At 46.9% G+C, this 19,867-nt stretch overlaps 1 protein-coding gene across 1 annotated transcript in view; it reads left to right on the top strand.

The window, feature by feature from the left end:
- LOC138467290 (extracellular calcium-sensing receptor-like) overlaps positions 1-19,156 on the top strand; it is a 131,958-nt gene extending 112,802 nt beyond the window's left edge. The window contains exons 4-6 of the mRNA XM_069607293.1: positions 5,487-5,714; positions 17,069-17,192; positions 18,255-19,156. Coding sequence (XP_069463394.1) covers positions 5,487-5,714; positions 17,069-17,192; positions 18,255-19,156 — 1,254 coding nt within the window. The remainder of the gene's footprint in view (positions 1-5,486; positions 5,715-17,068; positions 17,193-18,254) is intronic.
- The last annotated feature ends 711 nt before the right edge of the window (positions 19,157-19,867 follow it).

Raw genomic sequence — 19,867 nt, 5'->3', positions numbered from 1 at the left:
ACATGGGGAGCCCTATGCAGATTGTACACATGAGAGCATGGCAGTCTCTGTTCCTGGACATGGGTGGGGGTGAAGGATGGGTGCTGATGCCAGGTACATATATGGTATCCATGTCTGTGTGCCTGACCTGCGTGTCTGTGACTTGTAAATGCCATGGATGCATAACACATGTCTGTGACAATGTACAGATTCACTGATGCAGCCTAGTCATCCTTGTATCTACTGTGATTGGGGTGTACGGGGCCAGATGGATGTGACTGAGGTGAAGTATGTGCATGTGATAGGCATGACCCATGATGCATGTCAGTTCCATTACATTATATGTTTCGAGAGTCCATTGGACATGTATGGAAATGTCCATGGCATGCACCATGACTGTCACTGTGTGTGTTTTGCCTGGACTGACACATGTGTTCTGGAGGGACATGATGGAAGTGTACTTTGACAGTGGCACTCATCTGCTATTGCTTCCTGTCTAGGGGACCATTGTACCGTACCCTGATGCTTGTGTTCTATTTCTCCCTCTACGCAGCGGCTAGTGAAGAAGAGGGCTGAGACGTGGCTGTGGAGCAAGGCGGCGGGGATGCCCCCACGGCTTTTGCGGAAGGGGTGGGTCAACCCCCACAGGGGCCTGCTATGGCGGAAGACAGTGAGGAGCCATCCAGGTTGGTGGTTTCCACAGAGGAGGAGGAGGCCGCCACTGAGGCGCACATGGGGCCTGGTGGGGTCATCCATGCTGGTGCAAGTGGTGCAGTCCAGGGGCAGGGGCAGAAGGCAGCACAGGTCACCGTGGAGGGGCCTGTGCATGTCGCTGTCCCTGACCCTGTGGGTGCACCACCATGCACCAGCAGGGATGCCCCGTCCCAGGCCCGTCCGCAGGTAGAGGGGATGTCCATGTCATCTGACTCCCCTCCACCTGCGGACGAGGGGACCCCTGGCCGTATGGAGAAGGTCCTGATTGGGGTCGCGATGCGCACGGCTGTGATTCGTGATGCCGTGCGTGCATCCCAGTAGGAGCACACACGTCATCACGAAGAGCACCATGCCGACGTGGCCCAATTGGGATCGTCCATGTTCGGGGGTTTCCTGCATGTGTCGGCCAATCTGGCGGCCCTCTCCTCCTCTGTGGAGAGTATACGCCAGTCGTTCTCCTTGCCGTCTTCCGGCCCAGATGCCACCACGGCCCCCTGTGGACCTGCCCTGACCAATGCAGCCAGCTCGGTGGGGATCCCATCCCTGCCACAGTCGGGAGTCAGAGGTCCAGCAGGGGTGGACACCACAGCAACTGTACCCCAGCAGATGGAGGATGTGCCGGCATCATCAGGCAGGGCACGTGCACGACGGCGTTGGTGGATTCCATCGTGCTGGCAGAGGCAGTGGCGTCAGAGGCAGCAGCGGAGTCAACGTGGGAGGCATCATGGCTCGGGCCATCAACATCGGAGGGGCAGGCATCGGCCGGAGGGCAGGAGGACCCAGGACGGGAAGTGTCTTCCGTGTGGCAGCGGTTGGGCCAGCAGATAGGTGCGGATCGCGGCGGGCGGAAGAGGCGCGGCTCACAATGGTCAGGGCGGAGAACTCCATGCGGAGGGCCCTGAGGCGGGCCGAGTGCCTCGAGGCAATCCGCAGGGGGTTGGAGGAGGAGACGGCGTCGTCCCTGCGGTCCCTCGGGGCCATGGAAAAGGACCACCTCCGGAACATTGAACAGGAGTTCGATGATGCCCTGGCCCGGAACACCACGGAGTGAGCCGCTGGACTTGCCCGCCGCCTTTGTATATAGTTATATAGTTAGTGTTAGGTTTCCTTTATTTATTTTTTTTATTTGGTTGCGATTGGACAATGCGCCACATTTTTGTATGTAGTTCAGTTTTTAGTTAGTTGTCATAGTTAGGTTTCATTTGGTTGGGCTCATGGACCCGGGATTATCTTGTAAATAGTTCTTCAATGGATTTGTCTATTTTTTGGATTTTTTTCATCGCCATGGAACAATGGTTTTTGTTTATCATTTACACTCGGATTACTTTTATGACTGTGACTTTGGACACCATTTTTTTGGATTGTGCTGTGTGTTTTTGATTTTTTTCATGGACATTCTTCTTCTTTTGGTTGTTTTGCTTTGTGGTTTTTCTCATTTCATTTCCATTCAAGTTGATTTTAAATACATTTTTATTTTCATCCTTCAATGTGTCGTATCATCTCATTGCTTTCATGCATGTCATGTTGGGTGTCTTAACATTCACTTGCAGCCATTGTGTGTGACAGACATGTGTTCATTTGCATTATTTACATTGGGTGTGTAACATGTCATTGCCTTTGATATGTAGGTGGATGTGATAGTTGGTTGGGCCTTTTGGCAGGGGAGGATGGCCATTACGGTCATGATTGGGGATTGGTGGGACCCAGGTGCAGGGGGGCATGGATGGGACATGGGTGGCGGCCTGCTGGCAGGTGCCCCACAGTGCTGGGGGGGGGGTGGGAGACATGAGTTGGACATGGGTGGGGGCCTGCTGGCAGGTGCCCCACAGTGCTGGGGGGTGGGGTGATGGGAGACATGAGTTGGACATGGGTGGGGGCCTGCTGGCAGGTGCCCCACAGTGCTGGGGGATGGGGGGTGGGGAACATGAGTTGGACATGGGTGGGGGCCTGCTGGCAGGTGCCACACAGTGCTGGGGGGTGGGGGTGGTGGGAGACATGAGTTGGACATGGGTGGGGGCCTGCTGGCAGGTGCCCCACAGTGCTGGGGGTTGGGGGTGATGGGCGACATGATCGGACATGGGTGGGGGCCTGCTGGCAGGTGCCCCACAGTGCTGGGGGGTGGGGGGGTGGGAGACATGAGTTGGGCATGGGTGGGGGCCTGCTGGCAGGTGCCCCACAGTGCTGGGGGGTGGGGGGGTGGGGCACATGAGTTGGACATGGGTGGGGGCCTGCTGGCAGGTGCCCCACAATGCTGGGAGGTGGGGGGGGTGGGGAACATGAGTTGGACATGGGTGGGGGCCTGCTGGCAGGTGCCCCACAGTGCTGGGGGGTGGGGGAGTGGGGCACATGAGTTGGACATGGGTGGGGGCCTGCTGGCAGGTGCCCCACAGTGCTGGGGGGTGGGGGGGATGGGGAACATGAGTTGGACATGGGTGGGGGCCTGCTGGCAGGTGCCCCACAGTGCTGGGGGGTGGAGGGGTGGGGCACATGAGTTGGACATGGGTGGCGGCCTGCTGGCAGGTGCCCCACAGTGCTGGGGGGTGAGGGGTGGGGAACATGAGTTGGACATGGGTGGGGGCCTGGTGGAGGCTGCCCCTGGTGGCTGGGGGGTGGGGGTGGTGGGAGACATGGGTGGGGGCCTGGTGGTGGGTGCCCCTGCACTGCTGGGGGGTGGGGGTGCTGGGAGACATGGGTGGGGGCCTGGTGGTGGGTGCCCCTGCACTGCTGGGGGGTGGGGGTGCTGGGAGACATGGGTGGGGGCCTGGTGGAGGCTGCCCCTGGTGGCTGGGGGTGCAGGGGGACATGCGTTGGTGGGCAGTAGTGCAAGTTGACATGTGGGTTGGCTGGGGGGCATGGCCATGGTGGATGGGGTGCCTGCAGGACATGTGCAGGGTAGGCCCCTGTGGTGTGAGCCACCTGCAGGGGCCGTGGAGGGTGTAGAGGGAACACCTGGGAGGACCCACACGTGCAATTCACGTGTGGTGCTCCCCGCGCACCCCTGAAAAACACGTACCATGATGAAATCGCGTTTGGAACTTCCCGCGCACCCCTGAAATACGCGTACCCTGCTCGCAAGGGCCCAATCGCGTGTGGAAATTCCTGCGCACCCCTGAAATACGCGTACCCTGCTCGCAAGGGCCCAATCGCGTGTGGAAATTCCCGCGCACCCCTGAAATGCACGTACCATGATGAAATTGCGTGTGGAACTTCCCGCGCACCCCTTAAATACGCGTACCCTGCTCGCAAGGGCCCAATCGCGTGTGGAAATTCCTGCGCACCCCTGAAATACACGTACCATGATGAAATCGCGTGTGGAACTTCCCGCGCACCCCTGTAATACACGTACCCTGATGGAATCGCGTGTGGAACTTCCCGCGCACCCCTGAAATACGCGTACCCTGCTCGCAAGGGCCCAATCGCGTGTGGAAATTCCTGCGCACCCATGAAATACACGTACCATGATGAAATCGCATGTGGAACTTCCCGCGCACCCCTGAAATATGCGTACCCTGCTCGCAAGGGCTCAATCGCGTGTGGAACTTCCAGCGCACCCCTGTAATACACGTACCCTGATGAAATTGCGTGTGGAACTTCCCGCGCACCCCTGAAATACGCGTACCCTGCTCGCAAGGGCCCAATCGCGTGTGGAAATTCCCGCGCACCCCTGTAATACACGTACCCTGATGGAATCGCGTGTGGAACTTCCCGCGCACCCCTGGAATACACGTACCCTGCTGATTTCGCGTGTGATACTTCCCCCGCACCCCGAAATACACGTACCCTGATGGAATCGCGTGTGGAACTTCCCGCGCACCCCTGAGATACGTGTACCCTGCTCACACGGGCCCAATCGCGTTTGGAAATTCCCGCGCACCCCTGAAATACACGTACCCTGCTGAAATCGCGTGTGTAACTTCCCCTGCATCCTGAAATACACGTACCCTGCTGATATCGCGTGTGGAACTTCATGCACACCCCGAAATACACGTACCCTGATGGAATCGTGTGTGGAACTTCCCGCGCACCCCTGAGATACGCATACCCTGCTCGCACGGGTCCAGTCGCGTGTGGGAATTCCCACACACCCCTGAAATACACGTACCATGATGTAATCGTGTGTGGAACTTCCCGCGCACCCCTGAAATACGCGTACCCTGCTCGCACGGGGCCAATCGCGTGAGGTACTTCCCGCGCACCCCAGTGATACACGTAGCCCGCTTGCTGTGCTGGTACAGGGTTAGCGCAGCCCTTTGCGCTGGATTGGGTATATTGATGGCTTTTCCCTGCGCGAGAGACGTTCCTGGGGGCATAACTGGCGCTGCTGCAGGGTCGCTGCGCCACTGTGCGTCACGGCTGGTTTTGGTGGCTGGAATCCATGAATACGCTGTGCGCAGAAATGGATTTTAGCGCACGCGGCTGGCGCAGGGATTCGCACGCGCACACTGTGCGCCAGCCGCGTGCGCCACTTGTGCGCTGAATTCTATGAATTACCCCCTAAATATTTTGCATGTAAAATGTCAATTATATTAAACATAACAATAACATCTACATTATAAGACTGAGAGTTCACACAATCCAGTGGCAGTGCAGACTCAGCTATTCATACTATTAGTGTCTAAACAAATAATGCAATTGTGTAAGCTTTTCTGCAAATGCAAATTGAATGAATGAATTAACCTATAACTGATAAGCAGCACCATCTATTGCTGTTGTTCTGCGTGCAATTGGCATATGAAATAGGTATAAAATAAACGGAACTTGTCCTAAGTCTTCTATTTAACTTTCTCTTCTAGCTACTCCACTATGTCAAGAGTGTACGGTTTCAAAGTGAATTTGGTACAGAAGCCGTGTTTGATGAAAATGGAAACCCACCAGCACGCTATGACATTATAAACTGGCAGCTGAGCCCTCATGGTACTGTCCAGCATGTCATGGTGGGCAGCTATGACCCCAGCACCCCATCAGGACAGCACCTTCTCATCAACGTCAGCGCCATCCAGTGGGCTGATGGAGGAACACAGGTATTGTAGAGCAAGGAAAATATTCAAGTAACATATGTATATGTTTATGGGATTCATGTACCTGGAACCTAGCTATCAAGCAGGCTGAATAATGAGACAGAAGGGCTTGGAGAGGTAGTGGAGCAGAGTGGGTGAGAGGGAAAAGAGGTGCTATTAGGCTGTAAATGAGTGCTGAGGTGTTCCTTGAGAGGCAAGATGTGTAATGCCTTCCTGAAATGCAGGAGAGACAATGGCAATTTGGTGCAGGAATAGAGAATTGTGGGATTGCTGTCTTCATTCTAATCTCTCAATATCTTGATCGCTCTTGCCTCCTCTTCAATCTGGTTTCCGCCTTGAACACTCACTGCTTTCCTGCATTGTGGGCCTTCTCGAGCTATCTTCTCTATTGATTTGTCTGCATGTACCCTTATCTTTGAACAACGTTGATCTGTCTGTTCTATGCTCACCCTTCTTATATCTTAGTATATCCAGCTCTTCTCTCTCTCATCATTATGCCTTTCCCTACCTGGTGCCTGGCCTGGAATTCATGCCTTTCCCTTCCACTGTGTTTTTGTGTCTCACGGCTGTGGCCATGTTAAAGTATCTATTTGTCCCATTAGCCTCTGTTCTAGTATTTAATCCTTTGATTTGAGTTGTCACATCTATGCTGACTCTCACGCTTTAATATCCCTTCTTTTATGGATTAACTCTGCTCTACTGCCTCTATCTTCCTGCTACATCGAAAAGGGGATGCTGTCACAGTCCATACAATTACACTCTTTCAGAACGAAAATCCTCTTCGTCCCTATACCTCACTTTGCAACGCTCCTTTGCCCTCCTCAATTCTCGTTCTCCCAAATGATCAATGACTCCTTCTGATCACATTATTGGTGAGATCTTTGACTGCTCGCCCACATTTCTGCTTGCACATTTTACTTACAACTTCATAACATAATCAAGCTTAAACCATTTCTTACTTTGCAGGCAACTAAGACTTGTATTCTCATCTTGATTGTCCCCTGAATTGATGACTGTCTCCCTCTGGACTATTCTTCATATGCGCTGGCCTCTCCAAAATCCATACAAATGTGTCTTCTTTTTCATCCACTGACTCTCCTAATTTCCCCTCCATTACCTATCTACTGCCTTCCTGTTCCCACCTGACACCAATTTCATTGTCTATTCATCGTTCATCCCACATGACTATCCCCCCCACTCTTTGTCTGAACTTCTTTGAGCTGTTTGTGGCTATCTAAAGACTCAATACTGTGCAAATCCGTCCTGCTTGTAGCCCCTTAACACTGGCCCTACATTCGTTACATTCTATTCTTTGCTTAAATCATCCTTACTCTCTATTTTTACAGTTCTAATTTCACACATACCTCTCTTGATGAAAGCACTTTTTAATATGGAACTCATTAATCTAATATGATTGTGGTTACAAGGCTGCTCCAGCAAAGTGCAATGCTCAGAATGCCATGTTTTGCTAAAGCAGTCTGAGGACCACAACAAAGATGGAGCCGGGATTGGCGAAGGTAAATAAAGGTCCCTGGGTAAAATAAACAACATTTTTGAGGAGCTTTGGCAGCTGGCCCACACAATGTGGTACCAAGCATTTGCAGGAGCGGGGGCAAGCTTGAGGTAGGAGGGAAAAGCACAACATGCCATGGGTGGTCTTTATCAAGCAGACTTCTGCCATGTTGCCCTTTCACCAGCTGTTTACAGACGTACAACTAACAAATAGGATACAGTGGAATCATACAAAAATGTCGACCTGGGAATCGCGAGGGCCAAAAATGACATATATGTGGGGGGGGGGGTTAGAGTATAATATTAATATGAGAGGGTTATGGGGGGGTCTCCCCCTGCATATATATGTGGTGTAAAGGGTTAAAAAAAAGTCTGCATTTTCGGCCATCGCAATAATCACATAGATCCGGTTACAGTGTTTGATGAAACAATATGATATGATATGGCATTTATAATGCGCCTATACATAAGTGTTTCAAGGGGCAACGAGGCAAGGGAGGGGGAAGAGTGGGACGACAGAGACAACGATCTTACAAGGCCAGGTGACATTGAGATCGCGTAAGTGCAGGGGAAGGGGAAACGTGTGGGGGAAAGAGGAAGGGGGCAGTGAAGTACATGGAATCGTCAGTAAAAAATACATAGAATAATTAAAAGCAATAAGTAAAAAGTGTGGCCAGCAGGTGGGAAGTGCAAGTGTAAGTGCAGACATCAGATGTCAAGTGCTGGTAGTGGACTGTAGGGATACAGAAAACAGTCCCCAAGTGCAGGGGTTGCCAGGGAGGCAGTGCAAGTGTGCAACTGATGGGGAAGGGGACCTGGGCTTCAGATCAGAGGGTGGCCAGTTGACCAGTGCAGTTTCAATTTCAGCCAGGAGTTCAGCAGGGGAGAGGAGCAGAGAAAGCAGAAGCAAAGAGGACGGTGTTGAGGTGCTTCCGGTACCAGAGATGGTTCTCCTCAAGTTTTAGGTAAGGCAGGGAGGCTGTTCCAGAGGGAGCCCCCAGCCGAAGAAAGAGATCTACCACCAACGTGTTGCTTGGAGAAGCGACTGCCCCTGAGGGAGTTGAAGGTGGATGAGCGAAGAGCTTGAGAGGGAAGATATTTAGGAAGAGAGAGTTGAAGGTATTGAGGCTTCAGGCCCCAGAAGGCCTTGTGGACAATGCAGAGGGTTTTGAACTTAATTCTTGCAGCCACTGAGAGCCAGTGCAGAGAGTTCAGTCCTGGAGAGATACGATCCCTGAGTTTGAGGTCAAGGGCAAGTCTTGCAGTCCTGTTCTGGATGAGTTGCAGAGAGCAGAGAGTCGAAGCAGGCAGATTTAGAAAGAAGCTGTTGCAATAGTCCAGCCTAGAGAGAACCAGAGCTCTGGAGACAGTGAACTTCTGGGGGAAGTAGAGGAAATGAAGAATACATTTGAGGAGGCGAAGCTGGTAGTGTGACTTCTTAGAGACATCGGAGATGTGAGCAGAGAAGGAGAGTGTGGAGTCGAAGATGACCCCAAAGTTTTAGGCCTTGCAGGTGGGAGCAGGGAGGGGGCCAAGAGAGGCCGGCCAGAGAGTGACAGGAAAGGAGGGAGCAGGTGTGCCGATGGGGAGAATATTAGTCTTACTGGCATTAAGGCAGAGGTAATTGGTGTCACACCACTCCTGGATAGCAGACAGACAGTCAGAGATGAGAGACGGAGAAAATGTGGCAGAAGGGAGACTGAAAATGAGCTGGGTGTCATCCGCATAGCACTGAACGTTAGGGCAGAGAGCGGCAATGCGGTGGCCAAGAAGTGCCAGGTATTGGTTGGACAGCCAGGGAGAGAGGTTAGACGCCTGGGGAACACTACAGGTAGAGATACAGAAAGAGGAGAGGAATGACCCAAGTTGGACCTGGGAGGGTCGATCAGAAAGGAAATAGGTCAGCCAAGCCAGGGCCTGATTGGTGATACCCAGGATATCACAGAGACAGTTGAGCAGGATGGCATGTTTGACCGTGTCAAAGGCAGAAGAGAGTTCAAGTAAGATGAGGACACAAGGGTCCTCCAAGGAAAAGACTAAGTACTTCAGCAAGGCTGCATATTGAGGTTTGCTCAGATTAGTGCATAGTTAATGTATGTTGTGCTTCCCTTGTAAAGGAATGCCATGTGAAAACTGACTATGTTCTGAAAGATTGGTGAATTTTCACAGAGCTTTCCTTATTAGAGCCGGCAGCAGTATGAATTATGTCTTTCTGAACATCTCGCAGCAACAATTGTGACACACTGTGCACATAATTTTCCATTGTCCATACTTATAAGTAGACACCTTAGAATTGTTACACGTTGGGAAAATAGCAGAGAGTGAACCAGGCCGATACTCATTTGCAGCCTCATTGGTCATCATCAATGTGGAATGGGATGAGTCAGATGACATAAACAGATCCAGACTCCTGTCCCGACTGGCAAGGGTATGAACGACCTGGCTTTTTTGATTTGTATTGATTATTAAAATGATGCATGTAATTCTATCCACTATGGACATGGGAAACTGCATGATGGACTGTATAACCAGCATGCTTATTTTACATACCTCTGTCTTGTTCAATTGTGATGCATAGAGGATTTTGCTATAATGCACTGTAATATGTGCTATTATTATGTGAGGTTTTCACTAAATCCTATTACCTGAGATTACAGGTCTAAACAAGATACTCACCCCTAGGATCATTCATAAATGACAACGTCCGCCTCCCATTGTTTTTTTCAATGGCACTTGCCCGTCGGCAGCCTCTTTCGTGCACTTGTCTCCGGACCCCACTCTAACTTAAAATGGGAAGGTTTGTCTTTTTTATTATTTGGGCTGTCCGCACATATTCAAATATTTAAACATAAATGCAGCATATTCTATAGATGTTCCTGGCACCTCTTCAACTAGAAAAGAACCCCTTTTTTTTACAACTTTTTTTCCAAATGAACATGCATACACCAGATATGGAGCGTGGTTGACATAACACAATTCGTTGTGCCTATTCTACCTTAAGACCTCTTCAACATGGCCACCCCGAAATACTGTCTACATTCAGGGACATCCATGCAGGGTTGCCATGATAACAGACACCACATAAACATCCCGAAAACAAAAGTGCTGGCTGACATTGTCGATCCAGAAAAACAGACACCCTTTGATCATGGGGAAATATACTATGTTCGGCGAAGACCAACCGTCTCATGCTCTTAGTGTTAGTAATACATAATCCTAAACTTGACCGAAGTGCGGCCATTTTAAGGTGACAGAAATCGCTATCTTGTTTTCTCTAAAGTTTGCTTATTGCTTTCTGTTCTAAATGCTTTGCTGACATGATATTCTGCTTTACCAGTGTGCAATGCAAGGCCAAGGGAAATATGCTGAAACATAACATAGCAACCCTGATAGAAATACCAGGTCTCCTCCCGTGCGCTATCCTTGAAAGAGGGCAGCGAGGCATCCTGATCAGCCCACAGGTGCCAGTGTGTCTCGAAAATAACGTGAAAATACTCGTAACGAACATCAAATTGCTTGAATTATGTTCTTCTTTGCGGCCCCCCTTCTCGAGCCCTGTAGAGTCCTGGAGAGCGAGTTGACCCCCAGGACCCAAATAGAAACTAGGAGATAGGAAGGCCTGGAATGTGGCTCTCCCCCCACATGCAGCTTGCTAGCGAGAACAGAAGCATTCTGTTCTTTTCAACAAAGACTTATGTCTGTAGCCTTACAAAATTGCAAACTGTTGCTAAAACAAATGTTTGAGGTGTCATACTCGTCACGATTGTCAATCATCGTGCTCAGTTCAAAGGAGTTGTGCAAGGGGCAGTTTTTGATGTGACACTACTGATTGTAAGATGTTCGTTTTGTATATATGTAACTGATGTTTGTGTCTCACTCTCTTGTGTCTCCCAAGGTCTGTTAGACACAAATCACGGGGCGTGAGACCAGTTGGCCAACTGAGACTATTTACTTTGTAATAAACCCTAGCTTTTGGGAATACAACCTCGAGTCTGACGTATCAGTTCGTGTGTGGTGACTGTGCCTTGTTTCCACATTTGAGGGTCCCTCAGGGGCCCCTTCAACATCCTCGGCAGAACGCTGCTGCAGGACTAAGACGGGACTATGGAGCCCATGAGTTTTTCTATTATAGTACGGGCACTCAATCACTCTCCTTGACTCTTGGACAGAGCGTATAAGTATCTCATTCTTATTTTTCAGGACAACAGTACAACATAGTGAGAAGGTGTGAGAACTAGTTAAGTCTGGCCGCCACACGCCGCATTACAGCCTGACAGATATAAGACAGATGTAAGACACCTCACAGCTCATATTATGTAGAAATTTGACACAGTTGTGACCCACAATTGCGCTTCTTTACTTTGAGACAGAGCACAGAGTATCACTTTTTTTACAGGTGAACTGTTTAACGTAACGGGAAGGTGCTTGGACTAGTGAAGTTCTGCCGCCACACTCAGCATTACAGTTTAATAGAGGTAAGACACCTCCTGGCCCACATTATATTATATATTATATGTACCTGTGAATGTGCAATAGCAATACAGTGATTTCGGCTTCTGTTCCCCTGCCACACTGAATTGATGTGTAGGACTCATCAGTTTACAACGAGGTAAGACACCCCCTGCAACACTAGAATGCCCACATATAGGGTACCAGTAGTCTAATTTTTGTAACAAGTGACCATAAACTACACGGGAGGCCATTCTTTTGTAAATATATTTATGTTTTAGGGAAAGACTCTTGATCAGCTTGCCCCAACAGTATGCCCATTTGCTGTCCATACTGGTGGTAGCTTAGACTCTCTGTGACTCATCTATGTAGCACAGTAAGTCTTTTTCTGTCCCGAAAGGGCCAGGTCTCTAGCTATTTACCTAGCTCTTTTTAATAAGAAATATTCCGAACACTCTCTTTCTGCATTTTCAACTCTTATAGATAAATAGACCAGGCAGTCAGGAATTTCTTCCACAACACCCGTACTGATGAAGGTCATTACATTCGAAATGATAATTGGCCGAAACATTCCTGTGTCGACTTTTTGCTTTGTTTTAGTATGCCAAAGAGGCAAAAAGATATTGGGCCTCATTCTATGTGTGCCGGTCCAGTAACAAAGTGCCTGTAAGCCAACCTGCAACGGTGTTACTGGACCGGCACACCCCAAGTCAGCCTGCCGGAGTTGCTGTGCCCGGCATGTCTGTTACCTGCAAGCCAGGTGCCGGAAACATTTGCAAGTCCGGCGGCAGCCTGCTGGTTTTACCAGCATGGCTACCGCCTGTCTTATAATGAGGCCCATTCTGTGTTCTTTGTAGATTGTGCTATTGGTAATCCTTGACAATACAAGGTGTCGTCTGCTATAAATCACCAGATGCTTTGTACATGTATTATGTGTCAGAACTTTGTATTTTATGGGGAATGTGTTAGGCTCACTACACCCTGAGGGTATAGTATGTCGTGTATGTTACATGTATTTACTTGATTATGCAAAATACACAGCAATCATGTTTTGAACATTTTCCTAAGGGACTATTTTCTTTGTTACATGTATGGTCGTGTCCAGACTCGCCCTGTGAAACTGTTTTTTTATTCACTCTCTGTTAGGTCAGTACTTCAGGCAGATTGGTTTGGTATGAGAGGAAGCCATTCTTTAACGTGGCTCTTTCCTTTACCACAAAACGTCATGTGTCAAAGTCAGTGAACAAACATCTTAGGCGGAACTGGTGGACTGCATGGTGCTAGGAAAGATTCCTCTTTTTGCAACTTAGTTCATATGGACCCTCATTCTTTTTGCTGTTGTTTTTAACCTTGTTCTGACTTTTTGAAGGGACGTAAAACCTTCAACTTCACTTCCAGTCCCTTTTGCTCATTGCTATGGGAAAATGTATCAAACCTTCAGACAGTCAGTACTGGTAAACTTTCTTTCCGTTTTAAAATTCTTGTTATTTAATTGAGTGATGGTCAATTGAGCACTTCTGTGCACCTGCGTCCACTAGAAAAGTGTGCTCTCTATTCCCAACTTTCCTCTCTACGTAGGGCCCTTTCTGATCAAAGGGAATAGATACTTGTTTCAACCCCTGTCTTGGGATGTCCTAGTTGAACAATAAATCATCAGATGTAAAGTCGCCAGAGTAGTATGTGTTGGACTGAGTGTCAAAAACATTACCTTCTCCTGCAATATTTTGCTGATGCTGATTTGGGATCGGATTTTGATTGTGATTTCCCTGGTTATTCTGATTTTCTGGCATCCTTGGGTTTCAATTTTGTCCTTGTGTTCCCAGGCGACCTCTATTCTGCCTTCTCGGGTCATTTCCATTCCTATTCTGTAAATGTGGGCAATGTGCTCGCCAATGACCTTCTTCTCTACAATATGCACATTGATTCAGTCCAATTGGACCTCCGTGCATGTTGGAAACATTCCCTCTCATTTGTGCATTCCCTCCTCCCCTGTTATTATTTGCTACTTGCTGCATTAATACCCTCATTTTAAAATTAACTCTGTCTCTTGTTTCTTTCTCTTTCTCTGCATTTACTATATTCTCATAGTATTTTGCCATGTGTAACACTTCACTCTGTGATTTTGCTTGCCACGCACTTTCGGATGTCATTATTAAATTCTGAATTTTCGGTAGCAACCCTCTCACATATTTGTCAACAAATAATCTCTTCCCGGGTTCAGTACTCAAATCGTGGCCACTAAAATCTGCAAATACTTCTTCAAATCTATTGAAATAGTCAGTAGCCAATTCATCTTTGCCTTTCACGCATGCCGTTAATTTGTCCCAGACAATTCTTTTTTTAGGTATTAAAATCTTTAATTTCTGTACTATTCGCGCTGGTAATGCTAACAGAACTGGCGATGGCTTCTCGCCATCTTTTCTGTCTGTGTCCTCTTTTATCAAATGTTCCCAGGTATCACCCAAAACATCAATGTCATCTACATTCCTAATATGCTTCCATATATCTATCGGGAGAATCACAGGAAATAACAGATCAATATCACTCATTGTGAAAATAGATGATTTTAAATAGGACTCAATCTCCTTATAGAATCCCTCTGGATTCTTCCTCAAATCAGGGGTTGTTTGTTTTATATTATTTACCTCTTGTCTAGAAAAAGGGACATGCACGTACTGTGCGGTATAATGGGCTTCTATCATGTGCGCGTCAGTCGTTGCAGTGGCAGCAATCTCTACTTTCGGGACAAAAGTGGGAGGCACTTCTCTCATGGGCAATTACAAACTATGTTTCCTCTTAGGTTCTTTTATCAAGCAATATAGCTAAATATAACACTCATCTTGCAAATACTCGACCATCACCTGCAATACCTTCCTCTGCATCTCTACCGTATACTGATCAAACGTATCATGCACTTCCATTGGAGTAACGGTATCATCTGTAACCCATCTGTTCACCTCTCAAGTACACATTTTCATCCCTTCACTAACAGGTTTTAGCGGTGGAAAAAAACGCCACTGGACATATGGCACCACCTGTTGTTTCCCTCTTTTCATCTCTTCATGCAATCGATCAAGCTCACTTGGAAATTCAAATAGCCGGTCTACATGTTCTTTTACTTCTGCCGCACTTTCCCTAATACGCGAAAATGCATTTAGATCCCGCAACTTCTGCATACCAGTCAATTTCTTCCATCTATCTATAAGATACTCCCCCATGAATTCTAACAATACCTGTTGTTCGCCAAGCTTCTTATAGTCATACATTGCACTCAGCGCGGATCTCTCGTCATTGCCTTCAATGTACATTTCTGCCCATTGTTTCAGTTCTTCTTTTCTCTCCCTGCTAACCATACTACGAGTTACTCTAGTGCCCTCTCTTTGCACAGGCCCCACCACCATAGAACTGTCTCCTGCGGCAACTGCTAATTCATGCTCTGTCGGTGGTGGGGGAAATGATGTCCCATGCGCAGGGGGAGATAGTGTAGATGGGAACAATGGGAATGGGGGGTGGCAACTGAGGTGGAGCAATGTGTACTGGTGCAATAGTGTAAACATTACTTTGAAGACCCTCCTTTTTAGGGTCGTTTCGAAACTTAAATTCTCTTCTTTGAGATAAGATGAGTGGGGGCGGGGGGAGGGGGGTTGAAGGGGAGTGGGGTTTAAAAGAACAAGTTTCATTTGGTACACTGTTTCATAATTGCCTTGTAACTGTAACCATGATATACCATTGATTGGTACTGTGAATGTAACATGTATCAATACTGACTTGTTGAAAAATCAATAAAAAATAATGTTAAAAAAATTGAAATTGTGGCAAAATGCAAATGATTTAAAGATGTGGCAAATGCTGTCTGTTTTTGGGAAATGCGTATTTTATAGTTGTGAATTGAGACCTCTGACTTTGATGACTGCTTACCACAAAATCTGTGATTCAGTAGAAAAGGGTTTATTTTATTCATCCTCCCAATGGTAAAGTTACATTTGAATATCCTTTTTTCAGCCATATCTGTTGACAATATCCCAGCAGCCTCATAATTGGATTATGAGCACGTATAAATATAAAGCAGCCTGTCTTGTGTTTATGTTTTAATGGTTTGCACATTACTAGAGGTATGTCCTGTTGGGCTTGTACACATTGTAATCTACTAAAACCTGCCTTTCTGAGATTGAAGTTCAGGTTGTGTGAAGATAAGTCATCAATCACTCTTCCTCACAGAATGTACACCAATCCGAGAACATATTGTGTTCTATCGAAAATCACTTTTCGCGCTTCAACCACTTGTGAATAGGAATATTCTGGGAGTTGAGCTCAACTTAGGATGCCTTTTGTTTTACAGTTATTAACATTCATTCCTCATTTACATTTGGGGCTAAGATCAATAACTGGGGTGAAGCAATATAATACTTTTGGAGCCTGTCAGCAGGGGTTGATTAGGCAAGAGAAACATTTCCATCCACAGACTCTTTGTTTAATATGAGCAGGAAATGGATGGAGAAAAAGCAAAAAGGGAGCTCTGGTTTGCAGAGGATATTGTCCGCCATTTTGAATTAGCTACCTGAATGTTCAGTTAAATGTGGATTCAAACTTGAATCCAGACTCCATTCAAACATCCAGCCACAGCGGTTTCTGGAATCTTCAACCTTTGCTCTCAGACAGGTGGAGGCCATAACCATATTTTAGAATAGCTGTCCCATTCACTCCAACAGGACCGAATGGTACTTTGTTGGACTCATTACTGTATTTTGACAGACATGTCCTGTCGGGCCATATGGATCTATGTGATCACTGTGAATCTATAAGGTTGAATCCTAAAATGTCACATTCTTTATTTTATTTTCAAACATTTTTCTCCAATTATTTGAAGGGGGGCACACCACAGGCCGCCCCAATAATCCCCTTATATGTTTTATAATCCTAACCGCTCAACCACGCACATATAGTTGTTAGAAAAGTGCATTTCGAAATCCGACATGTTCGTATTCAGCATTTTTACCTTCACAGGGATGACATGATCCCGGTTCATATGAGGGTGTGGCAGGCTTTTCCCCACTTTAAATCACAAGAGCCTGCTATCAGCAAATGGAGTGTGCAGACCCATCTGTGTCAGCACAAACATGGGACAAATCTTCTTGCCATCAAGGAAGAGTAAAGGGAGGGGGCAAATTACTTTACATAAAACCTCACAAAACCTAACTAAAATCATTTAAAATCAGCAAGATGTATTAGGGTGAAATGTGCATGTGTTCCATTTCACTGAAATGGAATTCAGTAAAATAAATGCAAAGTGTTGCACTTGTTTTAAGTTGTCTTGACATGTACTGACATAGCACAGATATAATGACTAGGATTCTGAGGTGAGCTATTGTTCAAGAACTCTGACTGTCTCTTCTCAGGTCCCTCTGTCTGTGTGCAGTCCCAGCTGCCCACCTGGATTCAGAAAAATCACAATACCAGGAGAGCCTGTTTGCTGTTTCCAGTGTGTGTTGTGTCCTCAAGGAGAGATATCCAACCACAGTGGTAAGAGGAAGACATTTACATTCTGTGCAACACGTTTCACTGACACTCGCAGTGCAAGTTCAACCCGCCACCCAGTGCCAAGATTTTCCAATGGGTCCCTCCCTAGTTTGAGAAATTGGTAGCCATCCATGCAACTTGTGGGATTGCAGTTGGAGTCCAAAGTCATCATGGGTGGGGTAGAAAGGCATTTTCTCTCTTAAACTAATTTGTCCCACAGGCTTTTTGTCTAAACATTTCAATGGTATATTTCCCTATAAAAGATCCCTTCTAAGATCATTCTTTATAAGCCTGATAAAGCTCTAGTGAGGGTCCATGGTTGTAGTAAGAAACATAAAGCCTTACAACATCACCATTTAAATGATGCCCTACGATTTCTTATCACCAGGCACTGTGAATTTTGAGCAAAGGAATCTAAGCAGGTTCTCAGACCAAAGTTTGATCAGCTCAAGATGTGACACTTCACCTTATCAGAAGGGCTTTCAAGGTCCACAGCAAGATTCACAGACAGACATAAAAGATGTCTTGATGCTCAGAACTATATCTATATTATATTCAGGACCCCACAGTCTTATGTTCTTTTCCAGAGGGGACTGTTGGGGTGAAGGTGGGGCGCGTGCAATATAGCAGATCCTGTTTGACCATAATGGCCATCAGAAAATTACAATAATGCATAGTAGCATAGAAATAAAAGCTGTGCCAGATAACACAGAAGATGAAGAAGACAACTAACAGTTGGAGGGAGCTCAGATATTCCATAGTTATTAATGTCCGTATTGATTGGGGGAGAACATGCTGAAAGTTGTCAGGTCCTACAAAAATGGGTATGGGTATTGATTAACATTTTTGATATAAGGATTTCCTTTCATGCCCAAAACTTTGAGAACCATGCATTAATATCTCAGACTGTTTAGAGTTAAAATGTTGAAGTAGGTAGCTAACAATATTTTTTATACCATTCTTTCAACATATAAATACATCCACTGCAGTCAATAATTCATCATCATAAATCATTTTACCTGGAACAATTGCCTAACACATTTTTTTACTTGTGTCTTTGTTCAGAGTCGATAAGCTGCATCCATTGTTCCTGGGATAAATGGCCCAATAGCAGACAAGACCAATGCATTGCAAAGAACACAGAGTTCCTCGGTTATGAGGAGCCTTTAGGAGCCATCCTGGCAGCCATCAGTCTCTTCTTATCATCATTCCCTATTTTTGTACTGGGACTCTTCCACTATTTCAGAGACACACCCATTGTCAGAGCCAACAACCGTGCACTTAGTTACCATCTGCTCCTTTCCATCATGCTCTGCTTTCTTTGCTCATGGAGTTTCATTGGTTACCCTGCCCCAGAGAAATGCCTTCTACGTCAAGCGGCCTTCGGCATTATATTTGCTTTCTGTGTCTCCTGTATCTTAGCCAAAACAATCATGGTGGTCATCGCCTTCAAAGCCACAAAACCCAACAGTGACTTCAGAAGATGGGTTGGACCCAAATTATCATACCTAATCATTGGGTGTGGAACTGTAACTCAGATATGTCTGTGTCTCTTGTGGCTAATTGTTTATCCTCCATTCATGGTTAACAATATCCACACTAATCCCGGAAAGATAATCATTGAATGTAATGAGGGATCTCCCATTGCCTTCTGGTGCATGCTGGGATATCTTGGGCTTCTAGCATCCATCAGCTTCATAGTGGCCTTCCTTGCCAGACATTTACCTGGCAACTTCAACGAGGCCAAATGCATCACTTTCAGCATGCTGGCCTTCCTCAGCGTCTGGCTCGCATTCATTCCCACGTATCTCAGTTCCAAGGGCAAGTACATGGTGGCCATGGAAGTTTTTGCCATTTTGTCCTCCAGCTCTGCTTTGCTTTTTTGTATATTTTCCCCCACATGTTATATCCTCCTGCTGAGACCAGATATGAATACAAAGCAATTCTTAATGGGCAGAGAAAGGTGAAAGCGACTTACCATTCAGATTCCAGTTATATCAGTGACGCTTCTATAGTAGTTTAATCGAAGAGTGCTATATTATTATACTCAGGAGGATAGTTCAGCTGGAACGTGCTCACCTTGCAAGCAAAACGCAACGCAGCAACACAGGTTCCATCCCCTGGTCCGCGCTTAGAAACCTCTGGGTATTAAGCGTGTTATAAATAACCTATCATATCATATCATATCATATTATGAAAATATCATTTTTGTCATGAGACACGCTGTTATATATATTCCAAACCACATTAATTAACTCTGGCAGGGCAGTGTGACCAAATAGGGAACGGCAAATGCCTGGTGGAGAAGTAGCACTGGTTGAGGACTTCCTAGACAGACCATTGGCCGAGGACCCATGCAAAGAGCGCATGGGTTAGAGACCACAAAGCCTTCTCACATAATGGACGAATGAATGTGGTACCTCAAGATAGAATGGCAGAGCACGATAGTGCATGTTATGAGATGAACAACGGGAATGGTACAGCGGGCTGTACTGCCAACACATGCTTTGCGATTTGGGGGTGCTGTGATGAGATTCGAACAATGGACTGAAGGTGTTTCTTGTATCGTAATTGTTGTGTCAGCCTCCTACCCCCGTTCCTTTCTCATCCTCTTTACCACAATGCCCCAACCCTCTTTGAAAGACTACACAATGTACAATCAGGACGACACGTCTCCT

Source organism: Ambystoma mexicanum, chromosome 1p, assembly GCF_040938575.1.
Source record: "Ambystoma mexicanum isolate Mex_15411 chromosome 1p, UKY_AmexF1_1, whole genome shotgun sequence".
Taxonomy (NCBI): domain Eukaryota; kingdom Metazoa; phylum Chordata; class Amphibia; order Caudata; family Ambystomatidae; genus Ambystoma; species Ambystoma mexicanum.
This window is presented reverse-complemented; position numbering and strand designations above follow the sequence as displayed.